General features: G+C 44.5%; 1 protein-coding gene across 4 annotated transcripts in view; it reads left to right on the top strand.

Moving 5' to 3' along the window:
• Positions 1-1,239: 1,239 nt before the first annotated feature.
• The window catches only part of LOC310831218 (ATP-sensitive inward rectifier potassium channel 12), a 46,849-nt gene continuing 25,165 nt past the window's right edge, over positions 1,240-22,923 (top strand). For 2 of the 4 annotated variants that reach the window (XM_083711654.1, XM_083711653.1), the window contains exon 1: positions 9,890-10,062. Coding sequence is in view for 1 of the 4 variants with exons in the window: in XM_083711653.1 (XP_083567779.1) it covers positions 10,058-10,062 (5 nt within the window). In the remaining 3 variants the exon portion in view is untranslated. Of the gene's footprint in view, positions 1,951-9,889; positions 10,063-22,923 lie in introns of those variants that run through there. The other 2 variants (XM_083711656.1, XM_083711655.1) reach the window with 2 other exon arrangements.

Here is a 22,923-nt window from a genome sequence, read left to right on the forward strand (position 1 = left end):
TGCTCTTTCAGCAAGTGGAACAAAAACTGGACCCTCAGAATATTTGTGGTATAAAGGTTTTGGGATTTCAGCAGGAAGATATGGAGCTGGCGCTGAACGGAAATGAAGCAGTGTGCCTGCCATGAAGCTTTTGCAGACGCAAAGCATATTTGCCATGAGATGGTGTTTAACTGCTCAAATGCCATCATGGACACAAATCGTCATGTATCTGCAATAAAAGGGATTCCTGAGAAGGAAGGAGAACACTGAGGAAAGGGCAGCTGAAGTTGCCTAAAAGCAGTTAGGACATGAAAAGGAGCAAGGGCTCACCTCCTTCTCCACTAAGACAGGATGGGTTTCATTTCAATAGAAGTAGAGCAATTCCTTCTATATTTGCATCTACACATATATAAGTCACCATGTACAGAATGTATGTAGATCCATGTCCTTTTTTGTCATCTCTTTTATCAGGAGCGGGTGTCAGGACCAGGTCAGTAATAACTCACACGCTGCCAGTGAATTCATTCAAAGAAAATGACAACTCAGGAAGCCAACTGAGCGCAGCAACTCTTGAACAAGTTCCAATGAGCTCCCACGGTTGGTTTTTGCAGTTGCATACACACAGTTCCAGCCACGATCCGTATGCATCCTGTCATTTCTTGGGAAATATCGCTGTTTGGTACACCAGCTTCCATCTGATTTGCAATGGTCAAGCCGTGTGGTTAAGCTGAGGTGTGTACATCTGAGACAGCCTTTGCACATGCGCAGAGGACAACATCACTGAACAGGAGTTTGGCGTGGGAAAACTAATCAGGTAATGCACATCGTGTGAAGGCATCCTCACCACCTCTCCAGTATATACAGCGATGTAAGAAAAAAGCCACTCAAAACACAGCATGGGAAAACGATCTCATTGTGTTTGAAGCTGCTTAAGGACTGCATAGCTTCTCTCTCACCGTGAGGAGCAGGAATAATTGGACATTTCGAAACATTCCCCCCCCCACACACAAAAGGACTGTGGCCGATGGCGGTTTCTTGCTGAGAGAATGCAGCGATGAAGGTGGGGAGGGGGAAACAAAGGCGATGGTGGCTATGGGTGAAATAATCTGGGGGTGGGGGGAGGGAAAAGGCTCTGGAAAAGCTCCAGCCCAAGTAGCCAAAGAGGAAATGCAGAAGCCGAACTTGTGGCTAATAAGAGAGAGAGATTCAGTAGCTGCTGTTCTTGAGCGAAGCAGTAGGAGGGAGTGGAGCAGTGTGGGAAGGAAAGCAGCTCTCTCTTTCTCTTCTGCTGGTTGCCTGTGTTACATGCTCTGCTGAGAGAGAGAGAGAGAGAGAGAGAGAGAGAGCCTTCGCTGGGAAGCCAACTGCACTGAACTGCAGCAGCATCGCCCCCCCTCCAGATCAAATAGCCCAAGCCACCAATAGCACACAGCAAAAGAGAAGAAAGTGACCACAACTCCACAGTGAGAGTCAGGACAGCACCTTCCTACCACGCCAAGCGCAAGCCAGCCAAGATTTGAGCCGGGATTAAGCTGAACAACTAAAAGAAGACTTCTTGTTGTTTTTATTTTTTTCGTGGGGAGGGGAAAATGGATCCTCTGTCCCTTCCCCAACCCCACTTCAGCCTGTCGCCAGCTCCCATGGGATAGAAGGGTTTGACATTAAATTCACTTGTATTGGATGTTCCTGGGCATTAGTTTTTTTTTTGTTTTCTTTTAGAAAAAGAGGAACTATATATATTTTTTCCTCCAGAGGAGTGGGGGGAAAGTTGGATATTCTTCTTTTTTCCCCTCCCCCTGCTTGTGTCCAAAGATTTCTGCCCTTGTGGTTAAAATGGAGCGGTGGATTCTCAACCCGAGGGCCAGCACAGCCCAAGTCTTGTGGGAAAAGAAGGAAGATCTAAGGAGGATCTCTACTTTCTCGGGACTTACAGGAAGGTTTTGGGATTTGGTGGGATCCATGCAGTGAGAGGTAAGTGATGAACGGGGCGATGAGGCAGTTGCAAATCGATGCATACCAATGTATAATATATGTACAGAGCTGCAGGGGGCCGTATCGGTCTAGCAAGTTTTTCGGAAGGAACTGAAAAGAGCCATCTCATAGTGAATTACTCAGTCATGCCACAATCTGTAGCTACGAAATGAAGGCAGAGAATCGAGGAATGGAAGGGAAGGAGCAGCTTCCGGGAACCGGAGGAATCCTCAAAGGTGAAATAGCACCGGCGTGGGCTGGCTTTGAGTCAGAGAATCATGAGAGATAGAAGAGACCTTTGGAGATAATCTAGCACAGTTCAGCCTTTTAGTTTTTAACTACACACACACACACACAGGGTACAGATGTGTTTTAAATAGATAAGCAAGAGGACTCAGCCTTGCTTGCAAGAGAAATCAGAACTAATCTCTGTTGAATGATCCTCAGCGTGTATACTCTTTGCTCAAGTAGCAAAAGTCATTGGCTTGCTGGAACCGGCCGAGACCTAACCAGTTTGCTGTTCTTTGCCAGGATCCCAGTAACCTGTAGATATTAGGCATGTGATCCAGTAGAGGCCACCAGCCAGTGGTCCGTTGATGAACTGCGGTTGACCTTTTTGCCCCCTGTGCTGAGGCCAGATCCATTGCCACATGAAACAGGCACTTATCTAGGGGGTGAAGCCCAACTCAGGCACAGGGGGGCTTCTGAGTAAACCTGCAAAGAACCGAGCTACTAAACTAATAGTAATAAGAAGAGCAATTATTATTTTTATTTGTAGGATTTATTGAATGCCCTTCCCCATCATGTTCCAGGGTGCGTTCTGATAATATCATCATGCAGTTATAAAAACAAGTAAACAGTGATAAAGGCAGTGTTACATACATGGAAAACACGCCCTCCCCCCAAATCTTGGGAACTGTAGTTTACCCCTAAGAGGTACAATTACCACCACCCTTAGCAGGCTGCTGTTCCTGGGGTTCTTGGGTGGGAGGGAATTTGCTTTCAATGGATGTTGCAAACATAGCCAAAATGAACTAATCCAGTCGAAGCAAAACCGGACAGTATGGATCCAACGAAATAAGTGTTTCCCACAAAACAAAATACCTTACCTGTCAAATGCAAGGGTAAAGGTGATGATAAAGACAGACCTCCAGGCAACTGCTTTAAGAGGGCGTGGTGCTCTAAATTTACAGACAGGTGAATATTTTGGAGGGCGCTCCAAACAGTGCAGAGTTCAATATTCCAAAAGAGGGAAGATCTGGAGTAAGGCAGGATCTAGATTAAAAGAGTGCAGGAAAATAAGGGGGGAAGTAGAAAAAGGAAAAGGAAAAAGCACCAGAGGTTTTCACATAGCCATGCTCCTCTGGCCCTCTGGCCTGAGAGATCATTTACATTGGTGATATATGCTCTGCACTAAAATAATTGGGGGACTGCAACAGCCCTTTAAAACACTTGCTGTTTTTAACCGTCTAAAGTTTACACCATGTTAAACATTGCAACCCTATAGACATTTATCTTTGAGTAAGTCCCAGCAAGCTGAATGAGTAGGCGTGTACAAGATTGCACTGTAAATCCTTTATAGTCTCTGCACTGCTTTAAAAACAAAACAAAACCAGGGTGTTTTTTGTTCCAAGCTCCTTTGCGATGTCTGTGATCGTGACCTCTGCGTTTCTGGATCTGCTTTGAAACTTTCCCAAAGCTCGCGTGCGTGTGCGTGTGTGTGTGTTTTGCGCACACAAGATCGCAAAAGTGACAGTGCTCAAAAGACACACTTATTAGGGAGTAAGCCCCATAGAACATAGTGTACATATTAATATGTACATAGGATTGTGCTGTTGGCATCTGTTAACCATCCTGAATGTTCACCTCTCTGAACTCACTTGAACCACTTTTACAGATTTGGAGAATGAAGGGGGAGGGGAAGTGTTTAAAGGGCAAAGATTATGATTCTATTAGCTGACACCAACCCCCCCATCCCCCATTAGAACTGTAATAATAATAATAATAATAATAATAATAATAATAATAATAATAATAATTATTTGTACCCCACCCCTCTGTCTGAGTTGCACCTCACTTCTGAGGAATGAACATTGAGTACATTGGGACTTCCATTTGCTAAAACATGCATAAGATTGCGTTAAATGTGAGGGTTTTCTTTTAAAAAATAGTTTTTATTGAGTTTCAGAACAAACTCAATAATATACTGAATAAAACCATACTGTATTCGGGAGGAGGTGATCAGTCCTCCTACTAAATGAGAGGTTTGTTTAAAAAAAACCACCTTGTTTTTATAAGCATCCCTTGAAAGTAATTTGATTTTTCATACTGAATGCATTTTAAGTCTGCAAATACATACATGCATTTATTAATGGTGTTGAAGAGGCAACAAACACATCTACGTTAAATGATTATGGGTTTTATTCGATGCTGTCCCTACCCAGAGAAGCCCTATTGAAATTAATGGGTGTGACTCCTTCAGGTCCATTAATTTCAATGATTCTGCTCAACATAGAACTTAGCTGGTTACAGCCCAGTGAGAACATGTTAGAATTCAGCTAGGGTTTTTTTAGGAGCAGTACTCTTTGAGAAGAGAAGGAGGCTATCAAGCTAGATATCCTCTCACCAAATGACCTGTTTTAAGATTCCATTTCTGCAGATGTTTCTCCCTCTCTACCCCGTTTCTTCTGGAGTAATGAGCTGCCTTGTCTTATGTCTTTAAAAGCAAGGAAAGAGTCTTAGAAACGTAGAGTTGATAGGGACCACAAGGGTCATCTAGTCCAACCCACCAACGTATGATTCGAATCCACAACCTTGAGATTAAATGTCTCATGGTCTACCAACTGGGCCAGATTTAATTCAGCAGCCACCAGTGGCTGACCCCGCTGAACTAGAAAGTCTTACTAATTGTACTAATAGTAATGGCATTTCTAACGTGAAATCGATTGTGATGATTAGGGACATACAATAGTTGGATAAACCATGAGATGCAGAAAACTTAAACTTTAAATATAAGATCCTATGGTTGGGAGGGGAGGGAGTCTGAAGGTTCAGAGAACCTTGTAATTTAATGTTTGAATTGGTTAGAGTTAAAGTGTATAAAAATGTGAAATGCTAATAAGAAATTTATAAAATTTTATAAATAAAAAATAAATAAAATTCCCTACAACTCAAAAAAAAGAAAAGAAGAAAGTGTTACTAATTCCAATGACACAACTAGGAAGTTTCCTACATAATATACATGAATCATTCATCCAGAATAAGAGAAATAACTTTTGCAACTGGTACTCTAAACCCAGATAGATAGATAGATGATAGACAGATAGGTAGATAGATAGATAAATGGATAGATAGATGGATGGATGGATAGATAGATGGGCTGGTGAAGTTCTACACAGAGCAGATCCTAAGTCAGCTATGCCTATGAATTTCAATGGATAGGACTAGCATGCAATACAACCCAAAACCTTCCTCTGTGTATCTTGCAACCCACACCCCATCGGTTGCCTCCTTGCTTATCCACCTTCCTGTCAATCTCAGATAGCAATGAGCTGACAATGTATTCCTGTCCCCACCGGGCAAGCTGAAAACTATAGTGCTAATCAGGAAAAGCAAAATCACACATCTAAAAAGACATTGTGCTACAGGAATAGCAACATCTCTCTACAAGAGCTGGCAATGATAATTTCCCCTCCGAGTATTATATTTGGAAAGTGCCTTCAATTACCACCTTAATGTCTCGCTGGCTGGCATGGTGTGGCGGACTAGAATAGCAGGCATCTTTGAGGAGCAAGAATCCTAGAGGGAAATGTACTGGCAGAGTAGCACCTAAGCGTGTCGATTTCAGACCTGTTAAAGCAGCAGGAGTGTGATCACAGCAAAGCTGCGAGGCTGTGTGTGTTTTAGAAACCTTTGTTCCGATGGCAGTCGCCCGCTTTGTAAGAACAGCGCAAGCGATGAATCTATTTTTGCCGCCTGTTCTTAGAAAGATCTGTGGCGGCTTATTTACCAGCACATATTGTTGTTGTTGTTTAGTCATTTAGTTGTGTCCGACTCTTCATGACCCCATGGACCAGAGCATGCCAGGCACTCCTGTCTTCCACTGTCCCCCGCAGTTTGGTCAGACTCATGCTGGTAGCTTCGATAACACTGTCCAACCATCTCGTCCTCTGTCGTCCCCTTCTCCTTGTGCCCTCCATCTTTCCCAACATCAGGGTCTTTTCCAGGGAGTCTTCTCTTCTCATGAGGTGGCCAAAGTATTGGAGCCTCAGCTTCAGGATCTGTCCTTCCAGTGAGCACTCAGGGTTCATTTCCTTCAGAATGGAGAGGTTTGTTCTTCTTGCAGTCCATGGGACTCTCAAGAGTCTCCTCCAGTACCAGAATTCAAAAGCATCAATTCTTCGGCGATCAGCCTTCTTTATGGTCCAGCTTTCACTTCCATACATCACTACTGGGAAAACCATAGCTTTTACTATATGGACCTTTGTTGGCAAGGTGATGTCCCTACTTTTTAAGATGCTGCCTATTTTTTTTTATTTTTTTAAGATGCTGTGTATATTGAGACATGACAATTTTTAGGGAAATGGTCCATACCGAGAGGTTGGGGGTTGGAGTTCTTACAACCAAAGTCTGAGTGCACAGGAGGTTGGGCAGCTAATAGGCTCCTCAGACTGGAAATCTGGGCACAGAAACATCACTCATACCTTCATAGATCCAAAGCCCACAGATTTGAATTGTCCATGGAAAACGGTATTGTCAAATCCTATAAAAATAGCTCCCCCATCCCCACTGGTACTTCAGCAAATCTGCAGCCTGGATGCCGAACTAATATTTGCCTCTCCCAGGAAGTTGGAACCCCTCTATCTAATTATTAATAATTGTGCTCGCATGTCTTGCCTATCCACTGAGAAACTCAGGGCATCGCTACAGGTAAAGTCATCCTCATGTTCACCCAGGTTCCAGCCTGAACTGTTACTATACCATACCTGAGCGATGGAGGGAAGAAGCTGCCCAAGGAATTGGTCCAAGATCACCCAGTCTTCTTCAGAGCTGCGTGGGGATTTGAACCCAAGGCTCACCAATCCAGCTGCAAAACAAGCCACGCTACCTTTCTAAGCCCATGGCCACTTTACCGTGAACTCTGAAAGATCTTTTCCCTTATACAAGGCACTGTATAGAGAGCCCGTGTGGTGTAGTGGTTCGGAGCAGTGGACTCGTAATCTGGTGAACCAGGTTCGAATCCCCGCTCCTCCACATGCAGCTGCTGGGTGACCTTGGGCCAGTCACACTTCTCTGAAGTCTCTCAGCCCCACTCACCTCACAGAGTGTTTGTTGTGGGGGAGGAAGGGAAAGGAGATTGTGAGCCGCTTTGAGACTCCTTCGGGTAGTGATAAAGCGGGATATCAAATCCAAACTCTTCTTCTTTTTCTGCTGTCCTCTGGAGGAGCAAGCAGAAGAAGTTAGCACATCAAACCATTGGTCTTTCTGGCTCAGTATCGTCTACACCAGGGATGGGGAAGCTGTGGCCCTCCAGATGCTATTGGACTACAGTTCCCATTATCCTTGACCACTGGCCATGCTGCCTGTGGCTGTCTGGTGGGAGTCCACAATATCTGGAAGCTACTGTGTTGTCTACCCTTGGTGTAGACCAGTGCTCTTCAGCCTTGGGTCTTCATGTGTTCTTGGACTACAACTCCCATCACCCCCAGTCATCTTAACCAATGGTGATGGATGCTGGGAGCTGTAGTCCAACAGCATCTCAGGACCCTAGATCAAAGAACACTGCTGTAGATAACTCTGAGACAGATGGACAGCTTCTTCTAACAGGAAAGATGCCAGCAAAATGCCTTAGGCCAGTCCTAAAGCCCATTGCCTTTTAAAACTGAACGTTTGCTTTTCTAGCAACGTTATTAAGATGCAGGGGTTAAAATATCATTCCAAGGATGTGTCTACATGGTCTGTTTGCTCAATATTCATTCTGACTTGTTTGCCAGGAGATTAAATGGCACTGGTTAATTTATTGAACCTTCATTATGATTTGTTTGCGGGAACGGTATGCAGTGTTGAACCAAGCAGGTGTTTGGGATGTTTTTTGAAAGCTATGGAGTATGCAGAAATGGCAAAGCTGACGGCAATATTAAGAGATCAAAACAATGAACTTTTTATAGAACAATGGAGGCCTTTTTTGGACTATTTGGAAAAGCATGAAACAAAATCGCGGGCAGGATTCGAGATAGGAGCAGCGAAACAAAAATGATAAAGTATTAGAGGGATTTTGGTAACACACGAGAATTTGATCTATAACGCAGTAGAAAAGAGTTTGAATGAAAAGACTGTGGAAGTGTGGGTGGGACGTCAAGACTTGAAACAATGTAACTATTTAATCTGAGGTTAATTAGTAAAAAAATGGAAATTCAATAAAAAATTATAATGGGGAGGGGGGGAATTAAATTACTTCACCCCACACGTTCCACTGCCTTTTCTCATCACTCGTCTTATTGCTAAAGGTCTGAACTTTTGGGGAAGGAGGCTGGTCACACAAGACTAGAATTGTGCAGCGTAAATAAGCTGGTATGTGATTGGATCTCACCTGAAAATAACCGTCTTGCAAGGGCCCTGGAACTTTAATCTTACAGTACCCTTGTCAGGTAGGTTAAGCTCAGAGTAATAAATTATTATTATCATTATAGGCAGCCTGAATTCACCCATCACATGCCAGGACTGGCAGAGATTTAAACTTGAGATTTCCTAAAACAAAATCCAGTAGGATAGCAGCTGCTCGGTTTGGGAGATAGTTGCGATTACTCAGCGGCAAATCTTTGTTGTGCCTTTAGCAGCCTCTCCTTCTCCAGAAGCCAGCAGGCAAAGCTGTTCACAGCACAGAGGCAAATATCAATCAATTGTCAATGTTTGCAGATCAAGCTGCACAAGAGCAGAGGTTGGTAAAAAAAAAAAGTTGGTAAGTCTGTCAACAAGGGAAAGGTGGGATCCTGCACATTCTTTTATATATATAGAGAGAGAGGGGGGAGAGAGAGAGAGAGAGAGAGAGAGAGAGAGAGAGAGAGAGAGAATGTTGCCAGTATTTGATAGCTGAGTTTTGTGAGCCCCCGGTTTGCAAACTAAATTACGACTTGAGTTTGAATTTGACCTCTGCCAAAGAGCTTCACTTCACTCTACAGCTTTAGGAAGACACCAACTCAACCCCAGGTCCGCTGCCCCATCTACCTCAAAGACTCTGTGGTAAAAGAGATAAAATAAAGCAGATCTGGGGCTCTGAAGCCTTGCTCTGCACAACACCTTTGCCCTACATTTCCATGCATCTCCCTATATACATAAAAACGTAATGTTGTCATCACACAGCCCCCATGGGGTGATTTCTAATCATCTATATACAGGCAATGGACTTATTCTCAAGAGTATGAATCCTTTTTTAAATGTAAAAACAGCACCACTCAGAATTAGGGCAGCAGGCTCAGGTTTTGCGGAATTACTGTACAAAAATCTTGTTTTAGAAGGGGGAAGAAGTCCTAATTGGAGAGGGGGCACTGAACAGCCCACTGGGAACTTAGCATGCTCAGTAGGCATGGACTGTTGGAGAGAAACCCAGAGGGGAGGAGAAGGAATGGAGTAACCTGGAAAATGGCATGGCTGGCTGGAAACCTGCGCAGGGCATCCTATACGACAACATTTTGTTGCAGCTCTCATTTGTTTACATCTCTTTCTAGCTTTTGAAGGGAGGTCCGGGTTGCCAACTTCTTCCCCCCCCCCCAACTTGGGCTATGGATGGTTGCATAACAACAAGCAGGGAGATCCTGCAGAGGGGTTGCTTTTTTCGGTCAGAAGATGTCATGCTTGGGGAAGGTTCCTCTGCTGTTTTGCTTTTTGTGCCCCGCAGCTGTTGGAGGCACAGGAAGCTCGCCCAACAAACAGGGGTGGGAACTTGAATGAGTTATTCTTGTTTGGCTGGCAGGTGGGCTATGCTGGATGTGATGAGGGCGCTTCTCTAACTTTGGAAGGAAGGCCAGTGGCTAGGAAATGGGCTTCTCTTAAACTTGGTCTGGTGGTTGGTGACCGTTCTCTGCTTCTCTCTGGGGCACGAGGCTTCAAGATGTGGTGAGAAAGCCAGTCCTGTTACATTTGGGGAGCCTCCTGTTCATTCAGCCAAATGAGACTCTGGCTATGTGCCCCAAGTCCTGCCCTGACAGCACCCCAGTCTAGGAGGATCAAATAATCACCATGTTTTCTTGAACATTTGGGGCACAAGGACCCAGGGCAATTGGGAAGGGGCCCAAATTTGGCTTTCCCAGGAATGACCTCCTGGCTAAGCCTGGGTTTATCACCCTGTATGAGTTTTGCGCCTGTAGCCACAGGTTCTAATCTCAGCTAAAGCAAGTCACTGCCTCTTGCCGTAAATTCCGCTTGTAGTCTGGAATATGTCGGCTAATAGAGCCAGTCTACCTTACAGGGTTGTTGTTAAGGCTGCCAAAATAGTGAATTGGAGAACACTTAGGAAAAGCATGCTCATCTGGAGAGAGGAACAAGGAGGAAAGCTGAAAGGACTTTGGGGAGTGCCTTCCCACCCATGTCTGCTCAGAAGTAGGGATGCATTTTGTTTGAACATCTCAGTGCTGAGCTTCACTGCACAGATTTTCTTAAAATTCTCATTTCGCTCCTTGATCTCGCTGACAAGCAAGTTATTCCCCCAACCCCTGGTTCTGCTAAAAATATGAACTATTCTTGCATATGATATGCATTATTATCTGTGATATTATACACATATGAATATAGATTCCAGGTTTCCTAAAGTAACCAGTAGATGAACAGGTACTTACAACAATGCACATAACTGTATAAAAATACAGTTTGGTATTTTATTGCTTATAAAATCATGATGTAGAAATACAGGGCAGAATGGGTGTGACTCTTCCATGTGTATTATGTGCGTCCTATTCATGGGCTGCTTGGATATAAGCAGACAGATGATGCAAAAGATGGTTTGATGTGGACAAGGCTTGGCTGAGATGGAATATGTGTATAAATCCATTTACAATTGATTTCTCTTCCATCTCTACTCAATAGTAGACCCTATGAGGTCAATGCAGTTTATTCCTGGGTAAGTGTTTTGCAGGCTGGCAGACATATGTCTGCTTTGCAAGGTTCTGGAATCACTGTATTGTGAATAAGAAGATAATAAAGTTTAATTTTGCTAGCAGTTTGGAGTTGATGCAATCTGAAGTGAATTGCAGCCTGAGCTGTTTTATTGAGGTCTGTTTTTATTATCCTCCTTCGTTCTGGTGTTCTATTTCTATTACTGAAGCTCAGGTGTGAGCCTCATTACTTATCTCTCTATACTATATTTGCACTAGTCAGTCATCATCACGCGGTCTTCATTGCCTACTTCCCAAAGTCTAAACCAGGGGTCAGCAAACTTTTTCAGCAGGGGGACGGTCCACTGTCCCTCACAGCTTGTGGGGGGCAGGACTATAAATAATAAAATAAATAAAAATAATGAACAAATTCCTATGCCCCACAAATAACCCAGAGATGCATTTTAAATAAAAGCACACATTCTACTCCTGTAAAAACACCAGGCAGGCCCCACAAATAACCCAGAGACATTCTACTCATGCAAAAACATGCTGATTCCCAGACCGTCCGTGGGCTAGATTAAAGCGATTGGGCCTGATCTGGCCCCCGGGCCTTAGTTTGCCTACCCATGGTCTAAAGGTAGGGGTGAGGGAGGGAACAGGAAGGTAAAGGAGGGAACATGTCTATAGTAAATGACTTGGAAGCAGGAGGGTTAAGGGAAAGCCTGACAGGGGAAAGGAGGGTCTCTCTGTGTGTCAGTTTCCCCATAGAGTTCTCTTCAGCCACCATTTATAGACTCACAGCGGCCCCTCTGCCTCCACACTTACTTATTTACTTCATGAAATTGAATGCCACTGACAGGTTCGTTGCAGAGGAACAGTGGGATGAAGAAGGCCCAGAGTCCAGGGGAGTGTGGTGGGATGACCATGAGTAGTCAGAGGGAACAGACTGGGACAAGGAGGTGTTGGAAGCTGAAGAGATAACAAGGCTTAGGACTCAGCTATACAGCTGAAAATAAAATGTTTTAAGTGCAATATACAAACGTGACACAAGATGGCGACAGTGAGCTATGGCAAATTCAATATCTTTTTCAAAACGTTTTTTTAAAAAAGCAGTTTCACAGCATTTTTTAAATATGTGTGTAGATTCCACCTCAGTGAGCTGGGAGAGTCTGTGGCAGAGAGGAGTCCAGACTCAGAGGCAGAAGCTGAAGCAGGAGAGGAGGGAGGCCAGGAGGCAGAGAGGAGTCAGGCTTGTGAAGATTCACAGGTGTCTCCCTCTCCTGCTGTGACAAGCTCCCTTCTCCCAGGTCTGCCAAAAACAGAAAAGGCATGAAAATAAGTTAGCTCCATGTTGGCGCAGTCTTGGGGAAAACCCTGGAGAGGAAGGCACTTAGGGAAAGTGGAGACCTTCTGTTCCTGCAACCGCTTCATGAGGGCCAGACCTGCTGAAAATGAGTTGCTGTGCTCATTAGGCTTGACACTCCTGTTTTTGCTAATAAAGAGTTAACACAAACTTACACAGTGCAATTTACATCTGGCTCACTCCTCTCATTGATATTGGGGGAGTGGAGTTGTTTGCAAAAAAAGACAAAATGGTAATATAATCACTAAAAAAATATATACAGTCAAAATCCAAGACATACAAAAAGTAAAAACTGCAATAGGAGAGACTAAAACAAATTAAAACTCATGCAAACTGTTATAAGAAAAAACTGCTCCTTTTCCCTTATCGAAGAGCCTGTATAGAGTCCTTAAGTGGATTCCCTATCAGTGGGAGAAAAAAACAGAGGCTAACCAGAGTATATTGAGAAGCAAAGTGGCTAGTAAGCTTGATCTTTATTAAAGGTCCTCGCTCACCACATGCAGGATGGAGGAGACAACCCAGAACAATGGTGCACAAGCCCTTATATAGACTTTTGAAATTGCCCCCTTGTAGCCCAAGACCAGGACGCGGGTGGCGCTGTGGGTTAAACCACAGAGCCTAGGACTTGTCGATCAGAAGGCCGGCGGTTCGAATCCTCGCGACGGGGTTCCTCAGTCCCTGCTCCTGCCAACCTAGCAGTTCGAAAGCACGTCAAAGTGCAAGTAGATAAATAGGTACTGCTCTGGCGGGAAGGTAAACAGCATTTCTGTGCACTGCTCTGGTTTGCCAGAAGCAGCTTAGTCATGCTGGCCACATGACCCGGAAGCTGTACGCCGGCTCCCTCGGCCAATAAAGCGAGATGAGCGTCGCAACCCCAGAGTTGGCCACGACTGGACCTAATGGTCAGGGGTCCCTTTACCTTTAGCCCAAGACCATCCCCGAAAAACATCACACATACATCACAGAAGGAGGCGCTCTCCAGCAGAAATCCTGATTGCCAGAATATCTGTTAATGGTCACTGACTGCATTACCTGGGCAGCCTGGCCATTCTTTTGTGATGGTTAATACTTTAGTTCCAGAATCCAGGTCATGGGCTCACCCTATTCATACACAAAAATGCCCTTAAGACAGGATTTGTAAGCAAAAGACAATGGGGAGGCTTTCCCCATTTGCCTCCCTTACTGCAGAGAAATATCTGAGGTCAATTTGGGAGAGTCAAAATGGCTCCAGGATTGCTCTCCCGTATTATTTCAGACACGTGGTTTATATACTTATATATGTGTTTGCCTTGTACATTTACGGACGCTTCCTCTATATTTGGGACCTTAGAATTCTGATAACAAAGCTTTCTAAGCAACTGGGCAGGCTGGCCGAAATAAGAAGGTCTCCAGCAGTTTCACAAAATGGCAAGGCAGAAAATTGTGTAGCCGTTGCCTGAATGTGGTTTGAGGGTGGGCTGAGAGCCAGCTAGCTGGCTCTCACTTCTCCTAGCTAGAGTCTGTCCTGTCAGGTGCCACCCGCCTTGAGAAACTGGAGTAACTCAATATCTCCGTGTGGTACACTGTAACCTTTGAAAGTCTGCCACGGCGAGACTGGGAGATCCTCAAAGGCTACTAAATGCAGCCTTCCTGGGGGGAAGTTTTGTGTTTTCTTCCCTGACCTCCCCGAAGTCTTTATCATATTCCCCCCTTCCTTCCTTGGGATGGGAGGTGGGGAAGGGAGGTCAAATTCAGCCACGGCATTCACTGCGTAGTGGCACAGAGTTCACGGGTTACCCTGTGACTGCCCCCCTCTGCTATCTAATCCTGCCCCAACAGTTGGCATAAGTGAAGAGCATATGTGTGAATTTAAGGAGGGAGACAAGGACATGGAAGTGTGTATTTCAAGTCCAGCTGTTTGGAAATATATACGCCTCTGTGTCCGTGAGAGAGGCCTCGGTTGTTTGGGTTTTGGTGGGCAACTGCAGGTGGAATTCAGGTGATGCTGTGTTTCTGTATGTCTGCCAACCAGGCTATTATTATCTCAGGGTCTCAGTACCTAACCTTTAGCCCAGGGGGTCAGCAAACTTCTTCAGCAGGGGACCGGTCCACTGTCCCTCAGTCTTTGTGGGGGGCTGGACTATATTTTGAAGGAAAAAAGTGAACGAATTCTTATGCCCCACAAATAACCTCGAGATGCATTTTAAATAAAAGGACACATTCCACTCATGTATAAACATGCTGATTCCCGGACCGTCCGTGGGCTGGATTTAGAAGGTGATGGGGCCGGATCCGGCCCCCGGGCCTTAGTTTGTCTACCCATGCTTCACAGAAAGCAATTTAGGAAATCAGGGTTTTTAAAAAATATTTTGATCCATAATCTTTATCATAGATTGTAATAGAAATAATCTTTTGATTAAAATATAAATTGTATCCATTTCTATCGATCCTATTTGACCCTAGACACACCTCCTTTCCTTCCATTAAAAAGATTATCGCAGAGCGCCTCAGATATTGTTTGGTCATATATTTTGTGATTTACCTCTTGGCCTTGTTGCTCGACACTGAACGATGGCCCTCGAGGAACCACAATTTGAGGCAATATGTTGGTTGCCTCCTATGTGGGGTCCTTATTCTATTTGCTCTTTATAATACCTCTTCAGGCATTTTTATTTCAATTTGCTTCTTATTAACATCCTTAGATTCATAGAATTGTAAAATTGGAAGGGACCACAAGGGTCATCTAAGTCCAATGCAGGAATATTTTGCCCACCTTGGAACTTGAACTCACAGCCCTGAGCTTAAGAGTCTTGTGATGGCAATGTTCCCTGAAAAGTGATTTAGAAATATTTTCATAACTGAATACAGGTGCCCCATAATAGTTCCCCTGCACTGGTAAGAAACTGATCTTTAAACATGGTGACCAAATAGACTTTGGAACTCCCTGCCAATTGACAACAGGCAGGTGGCTTCACTGTGAACTTTTCAGCACCTGCTTAAAACATTTTTGTTTAGGCAAGCCTCATGCAGATATGTAACATGCAGACATGCATTTAACCTCTCTCTCTTTTTGCTTACTGTTCATTCAAAAAATAATAATGAGTGTTTTTAAATATCTGTTTTCAACCGTCCTGTTGATAATTTAAATGTTTTGGGGTTGTTGTTTTTTGTAAACAGCTTGTAGGTTTTATTACAATCTAGCGGTATATAAATGTTGTGAAATGACATAAATAAGAGGAGAGGTCCCTGCCCCAATGAGCTTACAATGTAAGCTTTTTCATAAGGAGAGAGCAGAGGAAGGGGGCAGGACAAGAAGGCAGGAAGGGGCAAAGGAAGACTGTTTTATGTACCTGTGCTTGGTTTTAGAAAGGCAGGGGGAGCTAGTGGCTTCATGGAAAGGGTGGGGAAGTCATTGGACTGAAGGGACATTTGGTCAAGATGCCAGCCTTACAGGAAGAAGAAAGTTGCCAAAGGTCAGACTTTTAGAAGACATCTGAAGGCAGCCCTGATTAGGGAAGCTTTTAATGTTTGATGCATTACTGTATTTTAATATTTTATTGAAAGCTGCCCAGAGTGGATGAAAAAGCCCAGCCAGATGGGCGGGGTCTAAATAAGAAATAATAATAATAATAATAATAATAATAATAATAATTATTATTATTATTATTATTCACTGCTTCCGACTTGCTTAAAGGAGAATATTGGGAGTCAGCCACCTGGCAGAGGCAGGATGCGGTGCCCGGCCACCTCAGAACCACACAGCTTGTCTGCACCAGGCAAAACATGATGTAGGGGAGATGCCACCACACTGACTGGTGTACCCAGCTCAAAAAACTAATGTTCTGACTGCAGTGGGTTCAGGATCGGGGTGAGGTTGGGAAGAATGCTTTTCATGTGTTGACATTTGGGACCAGTCTATTTCTGGTCTGAGTCAGTTTCACATCTGCTCATTCGTAAGAACATAGGAAGGGCTCTGCTGGATTAGACAATCCTGTCCACCACCCGGTTCTCACCGTGGCCGACCAGATGTCTATGGAAATCCCACAAGCAGACGAGGTTGCTGGGTATGTTTAGCCTTGGAAAGATGAGACTGAGAGGGGATATGATAGCCATCTTCAAATATCTCAAGGACTGTCACATGGAAGAGGGAGCAAGCTTGTTTTCTCCTGCTCCGGAGGGTAGGAACTCGAACCAGTTGCTGTTACTGTATAGCCGAAATCAGTTTGAAATCCACATCGTGATAACGGTTTCTGACATGGCAATATATCGCAAATCACAATGTGTGTGTGTGCTATATAAAAAAATGTGATGGGGGGAAACTGTGAAGCCGGTTATCGCTTCTCTCGTTATTTCTGCTGCCGCTGTTGCTCTGTACTATAAAATAACAGTTGTAACCCTATGTTAAAAGTAAGTAAAAATGTCCCAGTTTTAGATTCTGAAATAGTAGTAGTAGTTGCCACGACATTATGCTGTTTGCCTCCACAGTGGTACCTTGGTTCTCAAACTTAATCCGTTTCAGGAAGTCTGTTCCAAAACCAAAGTGTTCCAAAACCAAGGTGTGCTTTCCCATAGAAAGTAATGCAAAATGCATTAATCCGTTCTAGACTTTTAAAAACAACCCCTAAAACAGCAATTTAACATGAATTTTACTATCTAACTAGACCATTGATCCATAAAATGAAAGCAATAATCAATGTACTGTATTATCATATAAATAAGACCATATTGTAGATGATATACCGTAAATTAAAATTAATGTTTTTTCTTATCTGCACTGATGATAGTCATTGTTTGGATGGGGGGCTTTTATCCATTTCCACAGTCACACAATCAATCAATCAATCAATCAGTAGCTGAACTGGGTTCCACATAGCCACAAAAACAAATTAACCAAAAAAGCAAAAAATAAATAAATAGCAAAAACATAAGCGCCGAATGCAATGGTACCTTGGTTCTCAAACTTAATCCATTCCGGAAATCCATTTGACTTCCAAAATCTTCGAAAACCAAGGCACAGCTTCTGATTAGTGCAGGCGCCCTGGAAACAATAGCCGACAGCCACATTGGACGTTCGGCTTCCAAAAAACGTTCGAAAACTGGAACACTTAATTCCGGGTTTTCGGTGTTTGGGGCGTTTTGGCGTTCAGACATGGTGATACAGTATATCAGTATATTGTGGTGTTTAGTTGGTGACCTATTGCAAAGTTGAAAATTAGATATCGCCCAACCCTACTGTTTGTCTCTACATAAGGTAAAGGTAAAGGGACCCCTGACCATTAGGTCCAGTTGTGGCCGACTCTGGGGTTGCAGCGCTCATCTCGCTTTATTGCCCGAGGGAGCAGGTGTACAGCTTCCGTTTACCTTCCTGCCGGAGTGGTACCTATTTATCTACTTGCACTTTGACATGCTTTTGAACTGCTAGGTTGGCAGGAGCAGGGACCAAGCAATGGGAACTCACCCCGTCGTGGGGATTCGAACCGCCAACCTTCTGATTGGCAAGTCTTAGGCTCTGTGATTTAACCCACAGCGCCACCCATGTCCCTTTGTCTCTATATAGTTCCATCCTTATTCCAGACTTTGTGATATATCGGTATATCAAGATGTTTAGCTGGTGATATATCACGATGTTGAAAACCAGACATCACTCAGCCCTAGTTGTGAGCCCAGTTCGCTCGTGCACCAGAAATTCAGCTCGCTTGCCTGCTGCCCCTCTTGCTGGCCCACTCGGCTCCCCTGTCCCACTGTCAGCCTCACTTCCTTGCCTTGCCTTCCTTGTTTACCGCATCCCCTGCCTGCCTCCGTTGCTCCCCTCACCCTGGAGCCTGCACAGCCCATCACCAGTGTGACAGCAGACTAGCAAAAAATAGCACAGAGAGAAAACACACATTTGTAGTGTGTCTTTTTAGTACGTCTTTTGAGTGAAGAACTGCTGCAACTAAGTTTGGAATCCAAAGGATAGTTATGCACCGATGTGGATATTATTCTGGGAGCTGAGGATCACGTCAGTTTGAATTGCAATTTGCAGAAATCAGATTCCTCGAAAAGAATAGTAAGTGCAATCTGATGAAGAACTTTTTTTTCTCCCCCTGACAGAGGTTTGACCTGGTGAGTTGCTGTTGTGTTGTGGTTTCTATGCTCCCTGGTATTTATAGGAAGTTCTAGGTGCTGTACCTTTTCTCTTTAAATTTGCTTGAATTGGTTGAACTTTTAATCTATTTTGCTGTTCAGTTTTTCTTTTCGTGTTTGATAACGTGAGACGTCTTGAGCCTTTAGAATGTATTCATCTATTGTTTTCAATCTAGGTAGGCTGATTTTCACCATAAATGGAGAAGTCAGCATATCAAAGGATGGCTGTGTTTTGGCTTGTGTATTGCTTCAGAAAGTACAAATTAGACTAGTCTGCTTTTAGCTCAGTTGGTTACAGCATGTCACTGATGACGCTAAGGTTGCAGGTTCGATCCCCATATGGGAGAGCTGAATATTCCTGCATTGCAGGGTGTTGGACTAGATGATTCTCAGGGTCCCTTCCAACAATTCTATGATTCTGCTGTTTGTTTCAGGGGCTAAATGGATGACATTTCTGTACAGCTTGCTCCTTTTATACAGAAAACTATCACCTCGGGGAGAAGGTTAAGCTACAGTACTTTCCCCTGGCATGCTAGCTTTCTGTGTCTGAAGGGGTTTTTTTTTGGGGGGGAGCATATGTCATAGAAACATAAAGGTAAAGGTAAAGGGACCCCTGACCATTAGGTCCAGTTGTGGCCGACTCTGGGGTTGCGGCGCTCATCTCACGTTATTGGCCGAGGAAGCCGGCGTACAGCTTCCGGGTCATGTGGCCAGCATGACTAAGCCGCTTCTGGTGAACCAGAGCAGCGCACGGAAGCTGTTTACCTTCCTGCCGTAGCGGTACCTATTTATCTACTTTGATGTGCTTTCGAACTGCTAGGTTGGCAGGAGCAGGGACCAAGCAACAGGAACTCACCCCGTCACAGGGATTCGAACCGCTGACCTTCTGATTGACAAATCCTAGGCTCTGTGGTTTAACCCACAGCGCCACCCGTGACCCACACATAGAAACATAGGAAACTGCCTTATGCAGAGTCAGGCCATTGGTCCATCTAGCTCAGTACTGTCTACACCAGGGACGTCCAATTCCCAATAGACTGTGGTCTACTGGCAGTGATCTATCCATTGTAAAAAGACTGGCAGTGCTCTACCCAAAGTTGTGGAGCTTTTTTTTAGGAAGCCAAAGTGTTGTTGAGTTGCGTTTTTGTTTGTTTGTTTGCTTGCTTTTTTGTAAGGAGATCGCTGAGGGGCCAGAGATCAACCAGGATCTACCAGGAACACCCCGTGATCTACAGGTAAATCGCGACCTACCTGTTGGAAATGCCTGGTCTACACTGACTGGCAGCAGTTCTCAGGGTTTCAGAAAAGGTTCTCCCCCAGCTCCATCTAGAATTGAACCCAGGACCTTTTGTACTCAAAGCAGATGATCAACCAATGACCCATGGTCATTCCCTCTCAGAATCTCCCCACGTGTAGTCTGAAGTGGGATAGTCATGGGCCAGGACTGTGTCCTATGCTGCTTTTGTCCAGTAGACAATGTGTCCATTTCCAATGTGGCAGGAAGGAAGAAGAAGAAGAAGAAGAGTTTGGATTTGATATCCCGCTTTATCACTACCCGAAGGAGTCTCAAAACGGCTAACAGTCTCCTTTCCCTTCCTCCCCCACAACAAACACTCTGTGAGGTGAGTGGGGCTGAGAGACTTCAGAGAATTGTGACTAGCCCAAGGTCACCCAGCAGCTGCATGTGGAGGAGCGGAGACGCGAACCCGGTTCACCAGATTATGAGTCCACCGCTCTTAACCACTACACCACACTGGTTCCATGTATGCACACATGCACAGATTGGCCTCTGAGCTATTCCTGGCTCCCTGAACTAGAGGCCAAATGGTTGCCAGTGGATCCTGCCTTCCCCTCCCCTCTGCCAGCACTTGTAGCTTGTAGGCATTCTGCAATACCGAAAGGGCTGCTTGAGTGTTGCAAGCAACGTCGGGTTCAACTTGACATTGTTTTTAGAAGGAGAGGCATACATATATATTATATAGTGCCCATATAGCATGCTGGAAAAGAGGGGCAAGGGGGTCATAACTCGGTGTCAGAGTTGCTGCTTTGCATGCTAGAAGGGTCCAGGTTCTAGCCCCGGAATCTCAAATTAAAACCCCAGAATCATAGAATGGAGAAGAGTTTGTTAAAGCCTGTACAGCTGTTTCATAAACCTTGGGTTAAATATATAAATCGTAATTATCCTGTATAAATCCAAATGGAGGAAGTTGACGGGGTGGGAGATATTTCCCATAACACTATTTTTTAAAGAAGTGAGATAGGACTTTGTGCTGTGTATTTTTGTCAATGCTTCTTTCAAAATCTTTGTCTCCAAACAGACAAGAAGCTATTGAAAATGTTTTAAGAGTTTAACCTTTGTGTGTAATGCTTGGAACTAAGTAATAAGTTACTTGCATTGCAGGCTGTTGGAGTAGATGAGCGTCGGGGTCCCTAGGAGAAGACTGGGAGGTGGAGGTGTTTGAAGAGGTAACAGGGCTTAGTGAGCAGGGAGAGTCTGTGGCAGAAAGAAGGCCAGAATCAGAGGCAGGAAAGGAGGGAGGCCGAGAGGCAGAGATGAGTCTGGCGGGGGAAGAGGTATCTGTGTCTCCCCCTCCTGCTGCAACAAGCTCCTCTCCTCCCTTATCTCCCAGAACCAGAAGAGACATAAAACAGGCGGATGACAGGTTGGCTGCAGGAAACCACAGTCTCCGATTCCTTGGCTGTGAGGTGGGGTCTTTCAGTCTCAGCAACTGGTTTTCATGGTTTTGCTAAGAAACTGTTCAAACTCCAACTTTGAACTGCGTGATTACTGACCAGCACGCTCCTTTGACACCAGTGACAGATTGGGAATATCAGAAACGATACGATAATCTTTATTGTCCTTGTCCCATAAAGAACAACGAAATTGAAAAATCTACATTCAAAAACCAACAAGCCTGCTATTCCCGCTATCCCAACCTGGTTAGCCCCCTAAAAACTCTGATACCCCATTTTAAATACAACATACTCCCATACAGACTCCTTACAATACGTTTAAAACCAAAATCGCATTTGGGTAGAAACTGTTTCTCAGGCGGCTAGTCCTAGTCTTTATAACCCTGTACCTTCTTCCAGAAGGCAGAAGCTGAAAGAGAAAAACCGATATTGACAGGTTTGCTGAGTCCCTGCCCCTTAGTCAATGCAGCTGTTTCAGCTACAAGATTTCTTCCCTGCCCCAATCTAGATTGTGGGAAAGAATATCTGTGCAACTCAATGCCTCAAAAATCCTGTAATTATTGTGTCATCCCCCATCTTCCCCCCATACAAAAAAAAAAGCACCTTGTCAAACACCCACCTCTAACTGGGGAGCCTTTTAATGCATTTTGGAGAGGCACCCAAGAACGTTCTGTGGCTTTGTGTGTGCATATTATCTTTCTCTCGTGTGTATATTTGTGGGAGCTTGTGGGCTGCGGAGTGAAGGATAATTTATGGCTCTGCTTGCTAATGGAGTAACTGATGGGGCCAAATCAACCTTCTGCCACCTTGTTAAAAAATCCTCCTAAAATTAAATCCTTACAGGAGTGGGTGGTTGGTATTCCTCCTTCCCTTCTCTGCTTCTGCAAGTGATTTGCTGAACCAGGTCTGAGAGTCTGGAGTGGGGCGAAGTGCAAAGAAAGGCCTTGTGGAAGCAACGTCTTGCTACAGGCAGCGTCTGCTAAAAAGGAGTGTCATTGTGTAGCTGGAGGTGTAGCTGCACCCCACTAAGTATGAGATGCTCACTGCAGCTTCCAGCAGTGACTAATGGAACTCAGAGCTCAGCCACTTGGAAGAATCATCCTTCAGAATGGACCCTCCCTGTCTCTTCTCTGCGGGGTTCTAAGTATCACCTTTTGTTCCGTCTTTAGGGCATGTGGCCGATGAACTGTCTTGCTCCATTTAAAAAACAAACAGACTAGGCTGAAAACCTTTCTCTTGTTGTGGGGGTGGGCGTCTGAGCCTCAGGTCCCAAGGAACAGACCTACCTAGGAAAGAGAAAACCCATCAGAAAGAATCTCTTTTGTAAGAGAAATTGCAGGAAGCTTCCCATGACAGAGGAGAAAAACCCGCAAGCCACAACTTTTATTTAGAACAGCTCAAAACGTCGCAAAATAGCAAGCTTTCAAGTCCTCCAGAGCTCCTCATCTGGCTGGGCGCTAGAGTAGGGGAGATAAACAGTGAAACAGGCTTGCTGTTATAGCCAGAAAGTCTGCATTGGGTCACAGTGGGGTCATCCACAGGGGTTCTCCACAGACAGGTTAGTGAGGCTGGTGGGAGAGCTTAACTTTCTTTTCCCCGTAGGTATGAAAAAAAGGGAGGCCAGGTTTCATCAAAGGTATTTTCCTTTATAACCCCAGTGGAATCTACACACATCTAAAAAAAACACTGTGAAAATGCTTTTTAAAAAAAGTTTTAAAAATA

This window comes from Podarcis gaigeae, assembly GCF_964106915.1.
Source record: "Podarcis gaigeae genome assembly, chromosome: 14".
Classification (NCBI taxonomy): domain Eukaryota; kingdom Metazoa; phylum Chordata; class Lepidosauria; order Squamata; family Lacertidae; genus Podarcis; species Podarcis gaigeae.